Source organism: Rhinichthys klamathensis, unplaced genomic scaffold (genome assembly GCF_029890125.1).
Source record: "Rhinichthys klamathensis goyatoka isolate OS25496 unplaced genomic scaffold, OSU_Roscu_1.1 h1tg000168l_1, whole genome shotgun sequence".
Lineage (NCBI taxonomy): Eukaryota > Metazoa > Chordata > Actinopteri > Cypriniformes > Leuciscidae > Rhinichthys > Rhinichthys klamathensis.
The window spans coordinates 1,172,024-1,190,569 of NW_026606699.1; the positions used below are offsets into that span (position 1 = coordinate 1,172,024).

At 36.8% G+C, this 18,546-nt stretch overlaps 2 protein-coding genes across 3 annotated transcripts in view; one reads left to right on the plus strand and one right to left on the minus strand.

Moving 5' to 3' along the window:
- cdk14 (cyclin dependent kinase 14) overlaps positions 1–18,185 on the minus strand; it is a 160,778-nt gene extending 142,593 nt beyond the window's left edge. For both annotated transcript variants that reach the window (XM_056259470.1, XM_056259471.1), the window contains exons 1-2: positions 17,864–18,185; positions 13,129–13,160 (exon numbers count right to left, since the gene is read on the minus strand). In XM_056259470.1, the coding sequence (XP_056115445.1) occupies positions 13,129–13,160; positions 17,864–17,957 (126 nt within the window). In that variant the 5' untranslated portion in view covers positions 17,958–18,185. The remainder of the gene's footprint in view (positions 1–13,128; positions 13,161–17,863) is intronic.
- Positions 12,178–18,546, plus strand: part of xrcc1 (X-ray repair complementing defective repair in Chinese hamster cells 1) — a 68,805-nt gene continuing 62,436 nt past the window's right edge. Inside the window, exon 1 of the mRNA XM_056259462.1 lies at positions 12,178–12,188. The gene's annotated coding sequence lies outside the window, so the exon portion shown is untranslated. The remainder of the gene's footprint in view (positions 12,189–18,546) is intronic.

Here is an 18,546-nt window from a genome sequence, read left to right on the forward strand (position 1 = left end):
GTAGGGCTATTTTCGATTCTTTGCTTCTTTGTAATTTTTATCTTCACTAAATATCTTTATTTTAATTAGTCGCATTCCTATTTTGAATATCTGCCGTCTTAAGGGTTGTAGTCTGTTTGTTATTGTAGCACTTAAGTATTGCTGTTCATAACAGCTAGTTTCGATTTGGGCCATTGTCGGGATATTTGCTTTCGCTGTGCTAATTGCAAGGGCTGTTAAAGCAGATATAAATTAGAAGTAAATTCAGGTGAAAGCCAGGACAAGCAGTCACTCGGCGAGAACGTCAAGAGCGCGTAAGTTGTTTTTTCTTAATATCCAGTTCTCCTGTTGCTCTGTTTACCATTTGTCAAGTAAGTAGGGCTATTTTCGATTCTTTGCTTCTTTGTAATTTTTATCTTCACTAAATATCTTTATTTTAATTAGTCGCATTCCTATTTTGAATATCTGCCGTCTTAAGGGTTGTAGTCTGTTTGTTATTGTAGCACTTAAGTATTGCTGTTCATAACAGCTAGTTTCGATTTGGGCCATTGTCGGGATATTTGCTTTCGCTGTGCTAATTGCAAGGGCTGTTAAAGCAGATATAAATTAGAAGTAAATTCAGGTGAAAGCCAGGACAAGCAGTCACTCGGCGAGAACGTCAAGAGCGCGTAAGTTGTTTTTTCTTAATATCCAGTTCTCCTGTTGCTCTGTTTACCATTTGTCAAGTAAGTAGGGCTATTTTCGATTCTTTGCTTCTTTGTAATTTTTATCTTCACTAAATATCTTTATTTTAATTAGTCGCGTTCCTATTTTGAATATCTGCCGTCTTAAGGGTTGTAGTCTGTTTGTTATTGTAGCACTTAAGTATTGCTGTTCATAACAGCTAGTTTCGATTTGGGCCATTGTCGGGATATTTGCTTTCGCTGTGCTAATTGCAAGGGCTGTTAAAGCAGATATAAATTAGAAGTAAATTCAGGTAAAAGCCAGGACAAGCAGTCACTCGGCGAGAACGTCAAGAGCGCGTAAGTTGTTTTTTCTTAATATCCATTCAACATTCAAAAGACAACTGAAAACTCATCTCTTCCGGGAGCACTTAACATAAAAAAAATAAAAAAAATAAAAAATAAAAAATCCTTTCCTCTAAATCCTCGCTTGCCTGGCTTATGCTACTCCGAGCTATGTCTGAACTTTGTATTTTGAGCACTTCTTGCGTTGCTTTTGCCTCTTCACGATGACTCGCTTGGTTTAGTCCTCAGTTGTAAGTCGCTTTGGATAAAAGCGTCTGCTAAATGACTAAATGTAAATGTAAATGTATTTTTTCTATTTAAAACTTGACTCTTCTGTAGTTACATCGTGCACTAAGACCGACGGAAAATGTAAAGTTGCGATTTTCTAGGCTGATATGGCTAGGAACTATACTCTCATTCCTGCGTAGTAATCAAGAAACTTCACTGCCGTACCATGAGTGCAGCAGGCGTAATGATATGACGCAGCGCCTGAAAATAGGCTACCTTCCGTCAACACAACGGAACTATTTTCAGGCGCTGCGTCATATCATTACGCCTGCTGCACTCATGTACGGCAGTAAAGTTTCTTGATTATTACGCAGGAATGAGAGTATAGTTCCTAGCCATATCAGCCTAGAAAATCGCAACTTTACATTTTCCGTCGGTCTTAGTGCACGATGTAACTACAGAAGAGTCAAGTTTTAAATAGGAAAAATATCGAAACTCTTTGGTCATTTTTTTTTTAGAAATGCTAATGGTCTAGTCCACTTCAATGATGTATGCTAAGCTATGCTAAAAGTGGTACCGCCAGAACCGGAGATCGGCTGAATGGATTCAAAAACGGTAAAACTCAACAGTTTAACTCTGGGGGAGTTGTAAAATGAGCCTATTTCCAAAAAAAGTGGAGTATTCCTTTAAATGCTACAACTCAATTAATAAAAAGGGCACTTGGGAGCATCGTTACAAACCATGAAATAGCATATGAAGCAAATGGGGCTAACGAAGGCCACAAGTCCAAACCAGTCAACATAAATGAGCTGAAGACACTGCTAGTGTCCTGATTCTCTATGACGAACATTACTCACAGCAAATGCTTGTTTCATTTGATCCAAAAGCAAAAAATCTGGCCAAAACATGTCATCTGTCTGGCAGTTCCTGAACAACTTTTATCCAGGACCGTTTGCAGCGTTTGAAAAAGACATTTGTGTGTTTGGCTGGATTGAATCACTCCACACGCACCATCTCAAAGATAATTGGCAAGCATCTGGATGGATGGATGATAGCCAAGAGCTACACAAACCAACCTCCCCACACTAACGCAAACAAATTATGGATGAGAGCCGAATGGCGATATGACAATCTCATCACATTTACTCAGCGTTTCACACTTCATTATAAGCTAATGGAGGAAGAAGAAAACAGATGACAGCCCATTAAAATTGTCATTTACTATCTGAAATGAGGAATCCACCATGCAGCAATGCTGATTTTCTATCCTGGAAATGTTGTGTAAGGTTTCAGATTTCTGTCAAGTTTTCCATGTGGAACAGCTGAGCTGGCGAGCGATTAGGAGGAGCTAACGTCCTGATAATGCAGTCGGTTTGGTCACATGTCTGCCAGACGCATGCTGATTCACCGAGGCGGCAGAAACCGTGACAGACAGATTCTCACCGGAAGTCTCTCAGGCTGATCTTTGACTGTGTGTTTGGAGTGTTTTCTGGCCTTTTCCCAGAAAGACTTCACCCAAAAAGTGACAAACAAACACAATCTTGAACGTCTTAAAGGGATAGTTCACTCCAAAATCATCATTTACTAACCCTTATGTTATTCCATACGACTTTGGTTCAAAATTAAAGGGGACCTATTATGCCCTTTTACAAAGTCTTGATTTTGTCTTTGGGCTCTAGAACAGATTTTCATGCTTCGATGTTCAATAAACACATTATTTGTCCACATATTTCATTGTTGCAGCTCCTCTCTCTTCCCAGTCTGTCAGTAACGCTCTGGGGTGAGTTTCCTGTACAACGACACAACTCGCTGCTTCATATAGTATGATGCATCGTTGAAGAAATCAACTAGCTAGTCACGACTGTTTCCCGAAACCATATTGTCGCAAAGTGGTCGTTCAACCACGCTGGTTTACCACGTTACGCACGTGGTGGAGAAATAACTTATTTTAATGAAACTGTTTGAGATCGAATTAATGCTAGATGGTTTGATATAAATGACAAACATGGCATTTGAGGACTATTTCTTATTTTTCTCCGTTTTTTTTTGCTTTATTTCCAGATAAAGCAAATTTTCCAGATTTTCTCCGTTTTTTTTGCTTTATTTCCAGATATGCTCGTTCTTACATAGTAGAGCTCGTTCGCACATGCGCAGTCTTCAAAAACGGTGCTTTAAATCTCTTGACAAACTAATAGACGTAAATGACATTTTTATGCATTCTAAATTAAAGACACAGGTTGTACTGAATGTCAGCTTGCTTTTTTTGCTCAAGATAAGGATTTATTAAGTCCACATGTAATACAATCTAGAAACTCTGCTTCTAACCACAGGTCGAGAGCTGTCGTTCCAACCACGCAACTTTGCGATGCTGTTTGTGAATATTCGTTGGAACGATGGTTTCGGGAAACATCCATAGACAGTATAAGAAGTGGACAGAGCCATCTCATTGGAACTCAGTTGAGACAGTTGAAGCCCATTTTTAGCGATTTTTGAGCACTTCCTTTCCTGACGCGCAGACTCAGACCGACTCAAACTAAGCTTGATGACGTGAGCAACCTGTCTGACAGACGTTACTCTTCTAGTAGCTGTGCGTGAAAATTGCCAACGTTAATCTTGCAGAGACGGGGAACTTGAGCAAAGAGTTCTTTGGCGTGAGTGAGCAGGAGTAAGTATTCCGTTGCTTTTATGTACTCATTATCTATGGGCTTCTCCCTTGACGGGACGTCCCCCCGATTGCCTGCGAGCTTCTCCTCCTGTCTGTACGGTCATTTCTGTACAGCGCGACAGAGAGTCGAGTGGTTATGACGCAATCGTTAGCCTATTTTTACTAAAACTGTTTCTACGGGGCCATAATGTAACATAGAAGGTAATGGAGCCCTTTATACATTTTCGTGTTTCTTTAGAAATAAATAATGGACAAATGGAGTCTTTAAACGCCTCAGATGTAAAGTTATTCGCTGTCAAAGTGACGCCAAAATGAATGGGAGTCAATGGAAATGCTAACGCAAGTGAAGTTCTGCTACAAGATGGCGGCACCCGGCCGGCTTCAACTTCCGGTCGATGGATTACCCCCTTGGAAACATCGCCTCGCTGAACTTTGCTGATAACAACAGAACTAACGATGCTTTTGGGAAACGCACCCCTGTTTAGTTCCTGTCTCTATGAAGCCCATCCTTCAGAAAAGCACAATGTGCTCTGATTGGTCGGCTGGACCAGTGTGTTGTGATTGGTCAACCGCTTCAAGCGTGTTTGAGAAATATCCTCTATGGAAATATCCCATGCTTTACCATAACCGTGAGTTTCAACCAACACACTACTAACTAACTCAACATTTGCCACAAAATACACACACAAAATAAAATCAATAATTTTAGGTGCTGCAATGTGTGGAAAAATGGATATTCATATTGACAATTTGGTAAAGATTACATTTAACCGAATTATTCAATAATAAGCGTTTTAAAGATTAACTTTAAGTGAGCATTAGATTACATCAAAAATAATCTGTAAAAATTTGGGAAATGAGCATCCACAATTACATATCCAATATCGCTTCATATTTTTTTATATATATATATATATATTTCTAATATTTGACTGATAAGCCGTTAGCAGATGATAAACCTGAGAGGTTTCTGTCCCTCCGCTGAAAGTCCAGGACACTAAAACTTAAAATATCCAAAAAGGTTATAAAGGTGTCATAAAAAAATCCATATGAATCAAGCGGTTTAGTCCAAGTCTTGTTAAAAGATATGATTGATTTATTTGATGAGCAGATTTAATTTAGGCTTTTACAGCACCTTTATGAATCTTTTGGTTACCTGACTTTGAATGCGTTTTGAAGTAAACCAAAGTCTTATGGGTTTTGAACGACGGTGAGTAAATTATCACAGAATTTGTCACCTTTAATTCATGTTCTTGATCTTACTGTGAATGATTCATCCGTGCACTTTATTTCAAATCAAAATCTTGTCTTTTTTAATCCTTTATCTGATCAACCCCTGATGGCTGAAATCAATGTTCACCTCATAACAAAAATACAACAGAACACAGAAAGTCACCACAGACTTTGATCCACTTATGTTAAGGATTCATTTGCGAATACCATTGAGCTGGATTATAAGATTTATATAAGATTATATTCATCAGCAAAGAAGAAAATACAAGATGTTTGTCTTGAAATTAAGGCTGAAGCTTTTCCCTCAAACACAAAAAGAAAAATAGATGATTTGTGGTGGCAACAACGAACCCATTCCACAAATAACTGGGGAGCCTTTAACATGATGAAAGACGACATTTATTAAATTAATTCCACATGCTGACACCAAACAAATGAAAGTGGAGAACGTGCCAGACTCTAATTCAGCCGAGAATAAATAATGAACTTCTTGCACACGGAGAAAAGACAGGAAGAGACAGGAGGCTGGAATTTATGATTAGAAAATTACAATTTCTTTTGTGACACCTTCAGTCGATCATGCATTCAGGAATTTTACAGCAGTGAGCCTGACGACGGGATCCAAAAATAAAAAGAGTTCACAGGAATTTATAATGAATTAATTTCCTCTATTGTAAGTCACTGTTGATAAAAGCGTCTGCTAATTGCATACATAAATGTAAACGTAATTTTGCTAATATATTTTGATATGTAGAGCTTAAATTGCATTATTTTATCCACTTCAGTTAGTCTAATGACTATATATATATATATATATATATTACACTATATACAGTATAAGTCTGCAAAATGCATAAATAAATTTAAATGTAATTTGCATGCATATACACACACACACACACACACACATACATATATTATATATACACATTTAAATTACATTTACATTTATTTATGCATCTTTTTTTCTAAGTGACTTACAATAGAAGAAAATAATTCATTATAAATGTGTCATTCCAGTGAACCGTTTAAAAATGTAATTTACTGAATATAAATCCCACATGTGTTATGCATGCATGTTATTCTATGCTTTTACATTTTTCTTCCTGTATTACTAGCACTTCTCATGTTATTGCCTCCTTAAGATAAATGGCTTGATGTATTCCTCCATTTTTAAGTCGCGTCTGCTAAATGGATAAATGTAAATTTGAATCTAAAGGAGCGCAATCCTTCTCCACAGATGAGAAGACATTAAAACAGGCATCATAGCCAAACGCACAAGCGTGCATCTCTTTCCTCTCCAGCGCGCTCACAATGACAAGCATTTCAAGTCTCACAATAAACACATTCTAACTGAAGGCACCAAATCCCTCCGGGGCTTCACGCCATTTTGAGGGCCCGGCATTCCTTCAGCTGTGAACCACTCGATCCCAGAAAGTTATTTAAAATTCAGCCGTGTCCCGGTGCGGCAGGGTCTCCATTAGCAGTCTGGGAGCGCAGCGGGGGGCTGGAAGAGGACGAATGAGCTGATGTGGAGGAGGACAGAATCTCTGCTTCACATTTCTGTCGTTTAAAAAAAAAAAAAAAAGGAGCTTAAAATTAGAACTTGTTTTGAAGATTCTTATCCCAAAAAATTATCATAACAATAGTCCACATGAAGTCTTCAAGAGTCACATTATGCTTTGTCTGCGAAACAGACTGCAAACGACATCATAAGACTTCAGAAGAGTTGAATATACAGTGCATGAGTGTTACGGGTATTTCTGGAGCTTGACAGTCATGGTTGTGACTTGTGAAATGTTGTTGTATGGAAAAGAGCTGCATGAAGATTCAAAAAGTTGACCTTCAGTAGTGCAAGAAAAAAAGATTTTAGAACAACATGAGGGTGCGAATATTGACAGAGTTAAACATTTTGAGATCAGCTATTCAAGCTACTGTCTCATATTTGGTACGCATATTTCTCAAATTGATCAACATGATCAAAACAGCTGAAAGACCTGTTGCACACAATCAACATGCCTTCTGTCTGATTGATATTTTATACTTTTGAGCAAGTAAAAGGTATAATTGTAAAATGTCCACCCTCGGGTCATGGTTCACGTGTCTTTTAATCTTTACTGATTTTTATAAGTAAACGTTAGAATAAATTTGATATTGTTAGTAAAAATTTCAAGATAAAAGCAACTTGATTATCCATACATCATTTTTTTAGAAAATTTATGTTCAAATATTAGTATCAGATATGATCCATCAGGCTTCTGAGGAAGGTTTATTGTTTCATCTTTCAATCATCATTGTATTGCATTGCATTATAGGTTTTAAAACTACAGAGCTTAATCATAAAAATTAAGCATTTCAATATCTTGAAACAAAAACATATCATTGGCAGATATATGGTGACGACTGATATTTATATGCATGAAGAATTCTTCTATAAAGATCTCATTGATTTACAATTACAAGCTATCAGAACTTTATCTTTTTGGCAATATAAATATCAGCATCTGCACCAAATTGCATTTATTTGGGACTCTGGATAAAATTAAGCTGTTTTTCCCTCCATATTATCACTATATCATTAGTTATAAAAGACTTAATGAAAATTAACAACAAAACACCTAGTTCTGATAAAAAAGTTCTGAAAAATAAGAAGTTCTGATAAATTTTTTTAATCCTGCAGACTATATAAAATGTTGTTTATTATTAATCTGAATAACAATTTTTTTTAAATCGGTTGAATGAACGATTCAATGACTCACTCGTTTCATTACTGGATGAATCAGCGTTTTTTGAACGACTCTTTTGAATGATTGATTCAACGACAAATACATTTTTTAACAGTCACTTGTCGCCACCTACTGGTGTAACAATGTTATTGATACAATCGTAATTTGAAGCCCCAAATTACTTTCAGAAGATGATTTACTCTATTTTGATCGCTTCCGTAGACATCAGTGTTTATATCCGAACTATAAAACTTTTATAATGTTGATGTTGAAAAGGCTGTTTCAACGGCAATGCAAACGCAGATCTGAATTGTGAGATTTTGTCAAAGGTTTAATAGACACAGGCGAATCGTTGTCATTTTGGAATGAGATTGCGTGGGTGTTTTAATCGAGATCGCGATCTTTTAACGATTAATCGAAGATTTGATCAATGCTACCAGCAAGATCAGATACAGTATGGTGTTCAGATGAGCACATCTGACATAGAGGTCACCAAACTTGACCTTTGTGAAGTCATTAAGAGGTTGATGTTGATGGCAGGTCACTCTGAAACGAGTCCAGTAGATGATGATGTGGCAAGCTATAAATAAATCTGAGTGCTGTGGAGATGTACACAAGATACTCGGCTCATTCATACGACTCGCCTGCAGTCGCCGGATCACACAGAAAACAATGAGATCTTCTGTAAGCGAGGTCTGAGCCAGCTCATGCTACACATTAAAGAAGATAATCCTATTTTTGAGAATCATGATTTTTCTTTTTACATTATAGCAGTATTATTCCCATGACAATTAAACATTTTCCCCTAAAATGATCATTACTGTCATGTGAAAAGACATTTTACTTATTTTTAATTCTCAAAATTTGGTTTAATAATCATTCCTACAAAAAATAAAAGGCAGTGCAACAAACCCCACAATGCATTAATGCTTTAATAATTAAATAATGCATCATGTGTCATGAGACATCACTGAAATAGAATGAATAAAGAAGAAAAGAATAAAAAAGTATTTATTTTAAGCAAAATATATATATTCTTTATTCTGCTGTGAAATATGAACAATAAACTTTTTTGTGAGATTGACACATTAATGTCCTTCACACACGCAGAATGCAATAAAATTGTGCATGTGCAAGTCAAAATCCTGTTGAGACAAACTTTAGCGTGACAGTAACGGTAAGATCCATGCATAAACACGTGCATATGAAAAGCACACTAAACCGGCTGTTTCTTCAACTAAGACACTGACGACCCCTGAAAAAACTTTCACTAATTTGTCAACTAGCAATGTCCAACAGCGGACAAATATGAATCACATTCTGTATTTTTTAGACAATATATTGTGATAATAATGACAAAATGACCTTTTAATCATTTTTGGAATAAAAAGACTCCTGCAGCTTAATTTCACAATAAATAACATTTTCATTCCATTAGCATAACTTGGCGAAATAACATCTTGATTGGAAATGCAATATAATATTCTGCAAATCTTCCTTGACTTCTTTGGCTCTGCGATAAGAGTAAAGCAATACAATCAACAGACAAAGGGCATCTGAAAGGTAGCAAGCATTTCTGATATACACTGAAAAAAATGGTTTAGGATTTACTTTGAAACTATTTTCACTAAGATATTGCTAGAATTTTTTTACAAATAATTACAAAGAAATTAGTACATTTTTGAAAACGAACGCCTGAAATATTTTCTTGTACAACATACTTCAAATATCTGTTTTATTTACAACTAACAAATATTTTTTTTACAGTGTAGTTTGAATAAACAAAAGTCCCGTTCGTTTAAAAGAAACACCCACATGCATCCAGCGCTGCCTCAAAGGGCCACAATCAGAGAGACCAGCAGGGGTTTATGGAAAAACTGTCAGTTATACATGAAGACACATCCAACAGACTCACGCGCACACACACACAGACAGAGAGAGAGAGAGAGAGAGAGAGAGAGAGAGAGAGAGAGAGAGAGAATCAGGACATTTCTAGGGAGGTCAAATACTTTCTGCTTTCTCAGACACACACTTCATGCTCAACAGGAAACCGTCCCTTTCCTTCTGAGATTCTTTACATGTTTCCCCAGCGGCGGCAACCATTTATAGCCAACGGACCGAACCAGTTCCCATGAAGAGAACGCTTTGAATGCTACAAATCTTATCATTTCAACAAACTGCACGGAGACATCATTTTCATGGACAAACAAGCTCAAAATAATCACCATTAATGGATATTGCCAAGATACGATTCCAAGAAATACTGCAGCATTTTGCAGAGAAAAAAAATATTTTTACTTCTTAAATAAATAAATAAATGTGTGTGTGTGTGTGTGTGTGTGTGTGTGTTTGTTTAATTTTAAATTAATATATAATAAGTAGAATTTATTATATTATTATATATTATATATTTTTATTTGTTACATATTATATAAATAAATAAGCTTCAAATGTCATAAATAGAAGAAAATAACATTTGCTACATTTGATATTTTCTAAAGACATTGCTTGTCTATGCAAAACTTGCTGCCACTATGCATATTTGATCTTTCTAAGCATAAGTTCCTATTGTGCATGATTCTTTATGTTTTCCAAAGAAAAACAAGACTTCTTTTGCATAATCTTTCTTTAAAATGTTTATAAATGACTTGCTCCGCCTTTTTCTGCTGACATCATCAGTCCCTCTAAACACCCGCTTTTCAAGTCCAATCAAACCCTGATGGATAAAATCCATCCCATCCTACTTCAGTCTCACTGAAGATCCCGTTTCATGTCAGGTTTCAGAAGTAGAATGGGTTGTGAAGGTCAAGAGGGCTTTTTGTTCAAGTATGAGCAACAGTAACGGCCTTAGCGAACATGACTAATGAATATTTTGAAATAGTAAAAGTAAAAACTCCTCACTCTATGTCACTCACTCATTAGTTTCAGAGACTCCAGGCATTAAACATGCAGCACAACGAGGCCTCGTTTAGCTGACGGAGCGTCCCGTAACATGACACGTAGGAAAAAAGCCCAACTAGACATCTGCAAACTGTTGAATTTTACATTTATTCAGTCAAGGTTGTTGTTTAGCATCCGCTGTATTTTTTATGCATGCGTAAAGCATGTTGTTAAATGGATACGGGGTTGTAAAGAGAGAGCCTGTCGATGAGAAAGTGAAGGGCTTCCTGTGGGTCTCTAGGGAGGAACGCAGAAACACACACACACGCTCATCCAGGCCTAACCAGATGTGACGGCTGACCACGGCAGTGAAAAGACAAGAGATGCAGCGATCCAAGACACCCGAGCACCAGCGCTCAGGGTTATATAAAGATCTCACATGCTCCAGTTCAAGATCAAGTTTGTCATTTATTGATGTACAGATAGTTTCTGGAGTTTAAAGTCACCATGAAATCAAAATTGACGATTCTTAGTTTTTATGGAATATTGCTAGCCTGGCAAGCCAGACCTACATCAAGATGTGTGGTCTGGGAACTCACAATTGGCATACCTCAATCCGAGGGGCGGGATAAACGGTTGTCTTTCAACATCCCTCGGCACGCATAGGATAGCGCTACAACCAACCAGAGCAACGAACGGCTGTGGCTGAGTGAGTCCCATGCGTTTTTCCACCAGTGAACCAGCTAGTTGGTATATTAAACTTTTGCCGTATCCGGTCGTCAAAACTCTGAACACATCTTCCTTTTTTAGGAATGACTTAAGTGACGTTCTCTTAACTCCAAGTCCTCCAGAGTCGCGGGCAAAGCCGATTCGAAAGACCGCTGTTCGCCAGCAGTATCTTCTTTGTTTTCAAGCAGAGGGAAATCACCTATGGAAATCACGCGGAACCGTCATAACTCTGCCGTCATTATGTTAAGCCCGCCCACCAACTCTACACGATCTGATTGGCCGGACCAGTTTTTGGTTTTTCCAGCTCAAAAGTCTATGGAGAGTTGCTAGACCACACTTTGCTGCAAAATAATTTTTGCTGCCGCTAGGGTGCGTTTAGATTTCTAGGCTAGAATATTGCTGCATTTATTATACATGATTTATCAGTGCACATCATTGTTTTTTAATTGATGTGCCTCGTAATCTTGAGTCAAAATAACTTCCCCTCCCTCTTGCAGCTCATCTCTTCTCTAATGATGTGTTGACTGGCACGAGGGCGGGGCAACCTGTCACTCACATGAGATCCACCAATAGCAAACCACAACCATTCAAGCCCCGCCCATTTTTTCAAGCTCGAGAAGCCATTTCACTTGGATATACGTCGCAATAGGAAAAAAAAGACGATCACAACTTCCGTTTCATGACGACTTTAATGTTCAGAGAGAGTCATCGGTACTTTGACTTCCTGAAGAGTGAAACGGTGATTGTTTACATGCCCATCAAATTCCATTTAACGGCCATATTCGGGCTGAAGTATTAGCTAAAACGCTCAGCAATGACCGTTTGGTGGAAATGATGGTGTCTCTGTTTGGAACCAATGTGACATGCTTGCTTCTGGTGTGTGTCAAATTACATTTACATACAGTTTATCCAAAGCGTCTTACATTGCATCCAAGGTTTACATTTTATCAGTGCATTTCCTAGGAATCAAACCACCACAAACCACTCAAACTACTGTTTGAGCCACAGAAATACAGATTGCAAATTAACTTGAAGAATACAAAAAAACATGAAAATAATCAACAAACAAACAACTTATGTATTGATGGGACATGTAGCACTAAAACAAAGCTTCGATGACTGCCTGAATACAAAATGGTTAAATTTGGTTTTAAAGTTCGTCTTTTCAGAATATAGAAAACCTACATAATCGTATGTCAATGTCTTTAAAATAATACTCTGGAAAACATGGTTCTAGAAAAATCACCAATAAACACAATCAGTAATGGCTGTAACAGTGAAAAAGGGCCTCAAATGTATTAAAATAATATTTGATGTTCCTGTTCAACGTTCCCTCCAATATCACTCGAGGGCCTGTTTCCAAAGCCAATGGCATAATGTAGGGACGGGTCGGTGCCTCGGCGCAATGAAGAAATGGAGAACAATGAAGCATCTCTCAAATGATCACAACTGACACTTCAACCCCAGAGACCTACACCATCGCCTCAAATAGCAACATCCAAACAGCACATCCCAGCATGCACTACTCCAATGACAGTCAAAACGCAGTGAAATCCATTAAGCTACAGACAGCACACAACTACACCAAACACGTCATATAACATCTCACGACAGTTACATTAACTGTGTCTTCCAACACTCCCAAGGGTTATGAAAGTCAAACGGTTGTATTTTCGCTTACCTCGTCAAAGCCGCTGTCTTCTTTCTTGAAGGCTTGAGGGGGAGAGAAAGAAAAGTAATATCAGACTTTCATTTTACTGACTATTGGACAGTGAATAAAAGAATTAAATAATCAAAAAGTGGCTCTTTAATGCATTCTGCACATGAACATGAAAAACCAATAAGAAAGGCTGTAATTGGCTGAAATAGTTTTCCAGCCACAGCCGTAGGTCATTAAGAGGAAAGGGTGAAGAGCAAGTCCACATTACATTTAATCCCAAAATCAAGTGAAAGAAATTAGAAAATATATTTTCCATAAAGAAAATGAAGCCTTGTTTTACTATAAACTATAGTATAAACTTTATAAAAGTTTATACATTATTACAATATATATATATATGCTTCATTTCATAAAAATATATATAATTTCTTTTGATTTGGGGGTGAAATGTGTCCTGTTTTGTGAGATTCACCCACACGTGTGAGATAAACCACATCAGCATCTGGCTGCTAACAACTCCAATAAAGCCTGGAAACCACAGAGAAATGGTTTTATCTATTGAAGGATGAACATTTAAACCGATACGCTCATAGCAAACATCGACTTTTTATAACATCATTCAATGAAGGAAACAGAAACTGGAGACCATTTGGGATGAAATGGCCACTGGGAGCAGAGAATGGATTCTTGGTAATAAAGCTTTCCTCTCAGATCTAATGAGAATATAAATACTGGATGACAGTTGTTTTATCTTTTTAACTGTTGTGGTAAAGATCTCTGTTGTGTCTAGCACATGGGGAGAATTGATCAATAAACCAATTTATGATCAAACAAACTACATATTATACCCATACTGAGATGTAAAAGTGTTTTGAGATACTGTTGATAACCACATAAAGAACTCTACAGTCTATGACGCAAAACACTGCACTGCAATAAACATTAAAAAAACATTTTTTTAGAACAGGTTTTCATGCTTGAATGTTCAATAAACACATTATTTTTCACATATTCTCTATTGTTGCAGCTCCTCGCTTCCCAGTCTGTCAGTAACGCTCTGTTTAGTTCCTGTCTCTATGAAGCCCCTCCTTCTGAAAAGCACACTGTGCTCTGATTGGTCGGCTGGACCAGTGTGTAGTGATTGGTCAAGAGCTTTGAGCGAGCGTATATGTGAAATGACCCGCCCCTTACCATAACCACGAGGCTCAACACCGGCCCCGCCCCTTTATTTTACACATTAATATAATTTTATCATTTAAATAAGGAATATTGTGACGTGTTTGTTCCCGGAAGAAAACTTAAGACTACAATGGAGGCGTTTCAGGGAGTTCAGAAACAGTGACACTGATATAGAGAATAACTCCTGCTGGAGTGGACTTGTAACTTTGCAGACCTTTTTCATGCTCAAACAGCAACATTTAATACACACTAAAGAATGCTGAAAAAGTCTAAATGCTTTGCAGCACAGACTTAAGTTTAGTCTCTTTTTAAACAAGACACTTGGCAGATTTGTGAAAAAAGTGAACTTAGAATTTATTGAATTTTAAGTTTATTGTTAGGAAAAAAATCACAAATTAAATAAATATTTCCCAAAACAAGTTTTACTCTACTACTGCAAGAAAAATCAAAGCCATAAATCTAAACAAGTTGTGTTCCAAATTTGAGATTGATATCTAAAAAAAAGAAGAGCTTTTAGTAAGATTTTATTTTATAGATGAAATTTGTTTCCCATTATTTTCTAATGAGGTCATTTTTGATAGTGAGGAGCACAAGTGTGACTATTTTTCAGGACCATTTAACCATTTGAAATCATGTCCATGATATTTTGTGTGTGTGTGTGTGTACACAGCAAGAGCTAAAACCTTTACCAAGTTTCGTACCATTCCAATGAATAAAAAAAATTATAAAAAATTTAATAAATTATAAATAAAAAAAATTCCATTCAAAAATAAAAGAAGTATTTTAACCATTTTAAAAATACCAGCATCGCATGTCTGCTTTTTATAACCATACAAAAATATATTGTGGTAATCAACATTATGCGCATCAACAAAACATTCTTTTAAAATATAAAAGAATGCGTTCAGATCTGTGCTCATGACATCACGCAGATAATAGACACAGATCTCCTTCATGTGGCTGCTTAATAAACCCTCCCACAGTTAGATTATTTGACTGAAGCACAGTCACGCACACAGTATCACTGTTAAATGAGCCGAGCGACTCTCTTGCATGTCCCTCCCAAAATTATTTATTCATGTCACTGTTGTTGTTTCAAGGCGACGAGCCGTTAAATTGCACCATTCTCAGAGGAAAACTGAGACTGAAACTGCAGAACTATTACAGATTTCACTTCAGGGGGAAAAACAACAAGGAAAAACATAAGTAATAGGCTAGGTTATGATTTAATTATATGCCACCTGTGTGACTGTGACATTCCTGCACGATCAGCATGAAAGCAGCTTCACTGTCTTGGTAAGCAGATTAACTTCAATGAAGAAAAAAAAAATATACATTCAGAGTCTCAAAATATCCGTCCCACACATTCAAAAGAAAAAAGAAAAAAACTTTCTAAAGGCTTCAGATGGAACAGGGTGTCTAAAAACAGTCGACTGGCAGCCTGATGAAAAGATAATAATGCAAAATGAGCGATGGGCCGGATGAGACATCCCAACTTCAAACATACAAAGACACTCACATAGACGCCAAGAACATCCGCACTGAGCTAAATGAGGAGACAACACGGCAAAAATGAGTAGTTGTAAAAAATACAAAGATTATTGAAGTACGTTTAACAAGAAAATACTTTTAAAATTCATGTTTAATTCAATGTCACTTGCCGTTCATTATTTATGAAATTTAGCAATTGCTGAGTGAAAATTGTTTCTACAAGGAATGTTTATTTTCAGTGTATAAGACAGCATTATAAGCGAGTGTTTTGGAACGCTCTACATACGCTACGACTCCATGAGACTCAACTCACAACTGATTTAAATATGTTGATTAATGACATGATACTCACATGCATAAAAATAAAATAGTCAACTACTTTTATTGCTACCTTACGGTACAGAACTAAATAAGTACCTATATATATATATATATATATATACACACACACACATGCATGCTATATTATGTATATATATATATATATGTGTGTGTGTGTGTGTGTCACGTGTGTGTATATATATATATATATATATAACACTCTACTTATTGTGTATATATAAATGTTTTATATATAAATCATTTATTAATTCATTCATTTAAAAAGTGAATGATTAAATGAATGAGTCATAGATTATTTAAACTAATATCTAATATACACGCTGCTTATTGTATATAAAAATCTTTGATAAAAACATTTAAATAAATATTGATTAATGAATTAATTTTTATTTTAAAAGTGAATGATTCATTGAATGACTCATAGTTAAAATGTAAAGTATAAGGCTTAACTTTATGAGAAAACATCATTTCTTTTCATTTTGAGGTGCAATGCGACATGACTTCAACCTTTGCCTTCTTTGTGAATGTAGCAAAAGAAGTTGTCTCCGCAGGCAGCATGATTAACTCGATTTTGGAACGGGGCCCATATGAATTACTCCTGTGCAAAGACACAATCATCAGCCCATCACTTCCGCTCTTACTGTCCTTTAACAGAACAGATGAACGTAGCACAACCATGATGAGACACACGACTGGTGAAGTCAGCGTCTCTAGGATACAAAAGCCCCTAGGCAGCATCTTTAACCGCCACTGCAACAGAACAGCCTTTATGACACTGACAGGAGACAATCAGAATCTCAAATCAAACCGCAAAGGGACCAGCTTAGTGCCCTAAAGAGTGCTCATCGTAACTGGTGACATACAATAAGCCATAAAAGTAGCTTTGATTGCTCAAGTCTCTATTTGAGGTCATATTGAAATCAATGTGACATAAGGTGAAACATCTGATGATCAAAAGACTGAACCTTCATGTTCTGTTGTCTAAGAGAGACCAAAGATCAAATATCTATAAAAAAATAAATAAAATAAAAACCTGAGGTTGATGCATCATAGCTTTTCCACATTCTTATGAGAATTGACACATTTTAGTTTAGGATTTTCAAACAGAAGCAACATTATAATATCAAATAACAGTAAATGCCTGCTTTATTATAAACCAAAAGCTTCAATAATATCTGTCAACAACGTTTTGATGAAATCAGGGAATAAAAAACTAATAGATAACAGGACATTGGTGTTAAGCAAAAGTCTCCATTTGATCTGCTCAAATAATGAGATCTTGTGATTCTTATGCACAATCTAAAATCAAAGACCTTTACAGATGAAGGTCTCTGCGAGTTTATCAGACACTGACAATGAATCACAATGCAGGACAGCAATGAAAAGAGTTTATGAGATCACACTGATCGATCACACACATTGATCACATGTGAACCTCTGACGGAAGATCACAAACAATCAGATACTGGTGCATCTGCAGATTAAGCAGATGTCTATTCTGCAGCCCTTTAACGCTCATATTCTATTCAATTCTATTCTGCTGGTTTGTGAAGAGCTCAGCCGCATCATGAACAACATCTGCACAAGCACAGTTCAGTTGTTTCGTTTGCGTTTCTTTTACCGTACAAAAGCGTCGCTTGAAGCATAAAAACGGTCATTTACAGTGAAAACAAACTTTCCAAGGACTGTCCTGCAGAAATGATGAGCTCGTGTACAATAAAAGCGATGGATGATGGACACTCACCGATGCGACTGAAGCTCTCCGACAAAGTTCTTCTTAATTTCTTCATTTTGCCGATTTTTTCGGCAGGTTGAGCCGCTGGCATTAAATCACACATGAGTTTGAAATCAGGGAGTAAATTAGACGCGTAGATAACAATTGTGTGCAAACACTATATCCTTCTGTATTAAATATGCATTTCCAAAGTCTAATGACTACATATCTGGAGACAATGTAATCCGCAATAATGTGACGAGGCGAGGGAAACTTCAGGACAACGTCTCTAAACGCCGCGGTTTTCCTCTGGAAATGTGGATGTCATTTTTTGGGATTCTCTCCTTTCGTTTGGCGAGAGTGCGGATAAAACCCTGAGTTAGCCCCGCCCCCGCGAGACAGCTATTGGCCGTCGAACGGACGTCTCGCTTTTAACTGGCTGCATTAACTGTCAATCATATGTAGAGCTCCGCCTTGCCTTATAATAAGAGCCAGGCGTCTTCAGGACATTTAGACATTTACATTTGTATAGTTCGTAAATTGCTTTTAATGACCCAAATATTCCGTACATTCTATAATTCATTATTCAGCGAGGAAAAGATAAAAATGATTAAATGCACTCATTTGTTTTTGATTATGCGTTTTATAATCAAGTTCTCTTTAATGTTGTTTTAATATTGCCATTTAATACTATTACATACAGTACCCGTCAA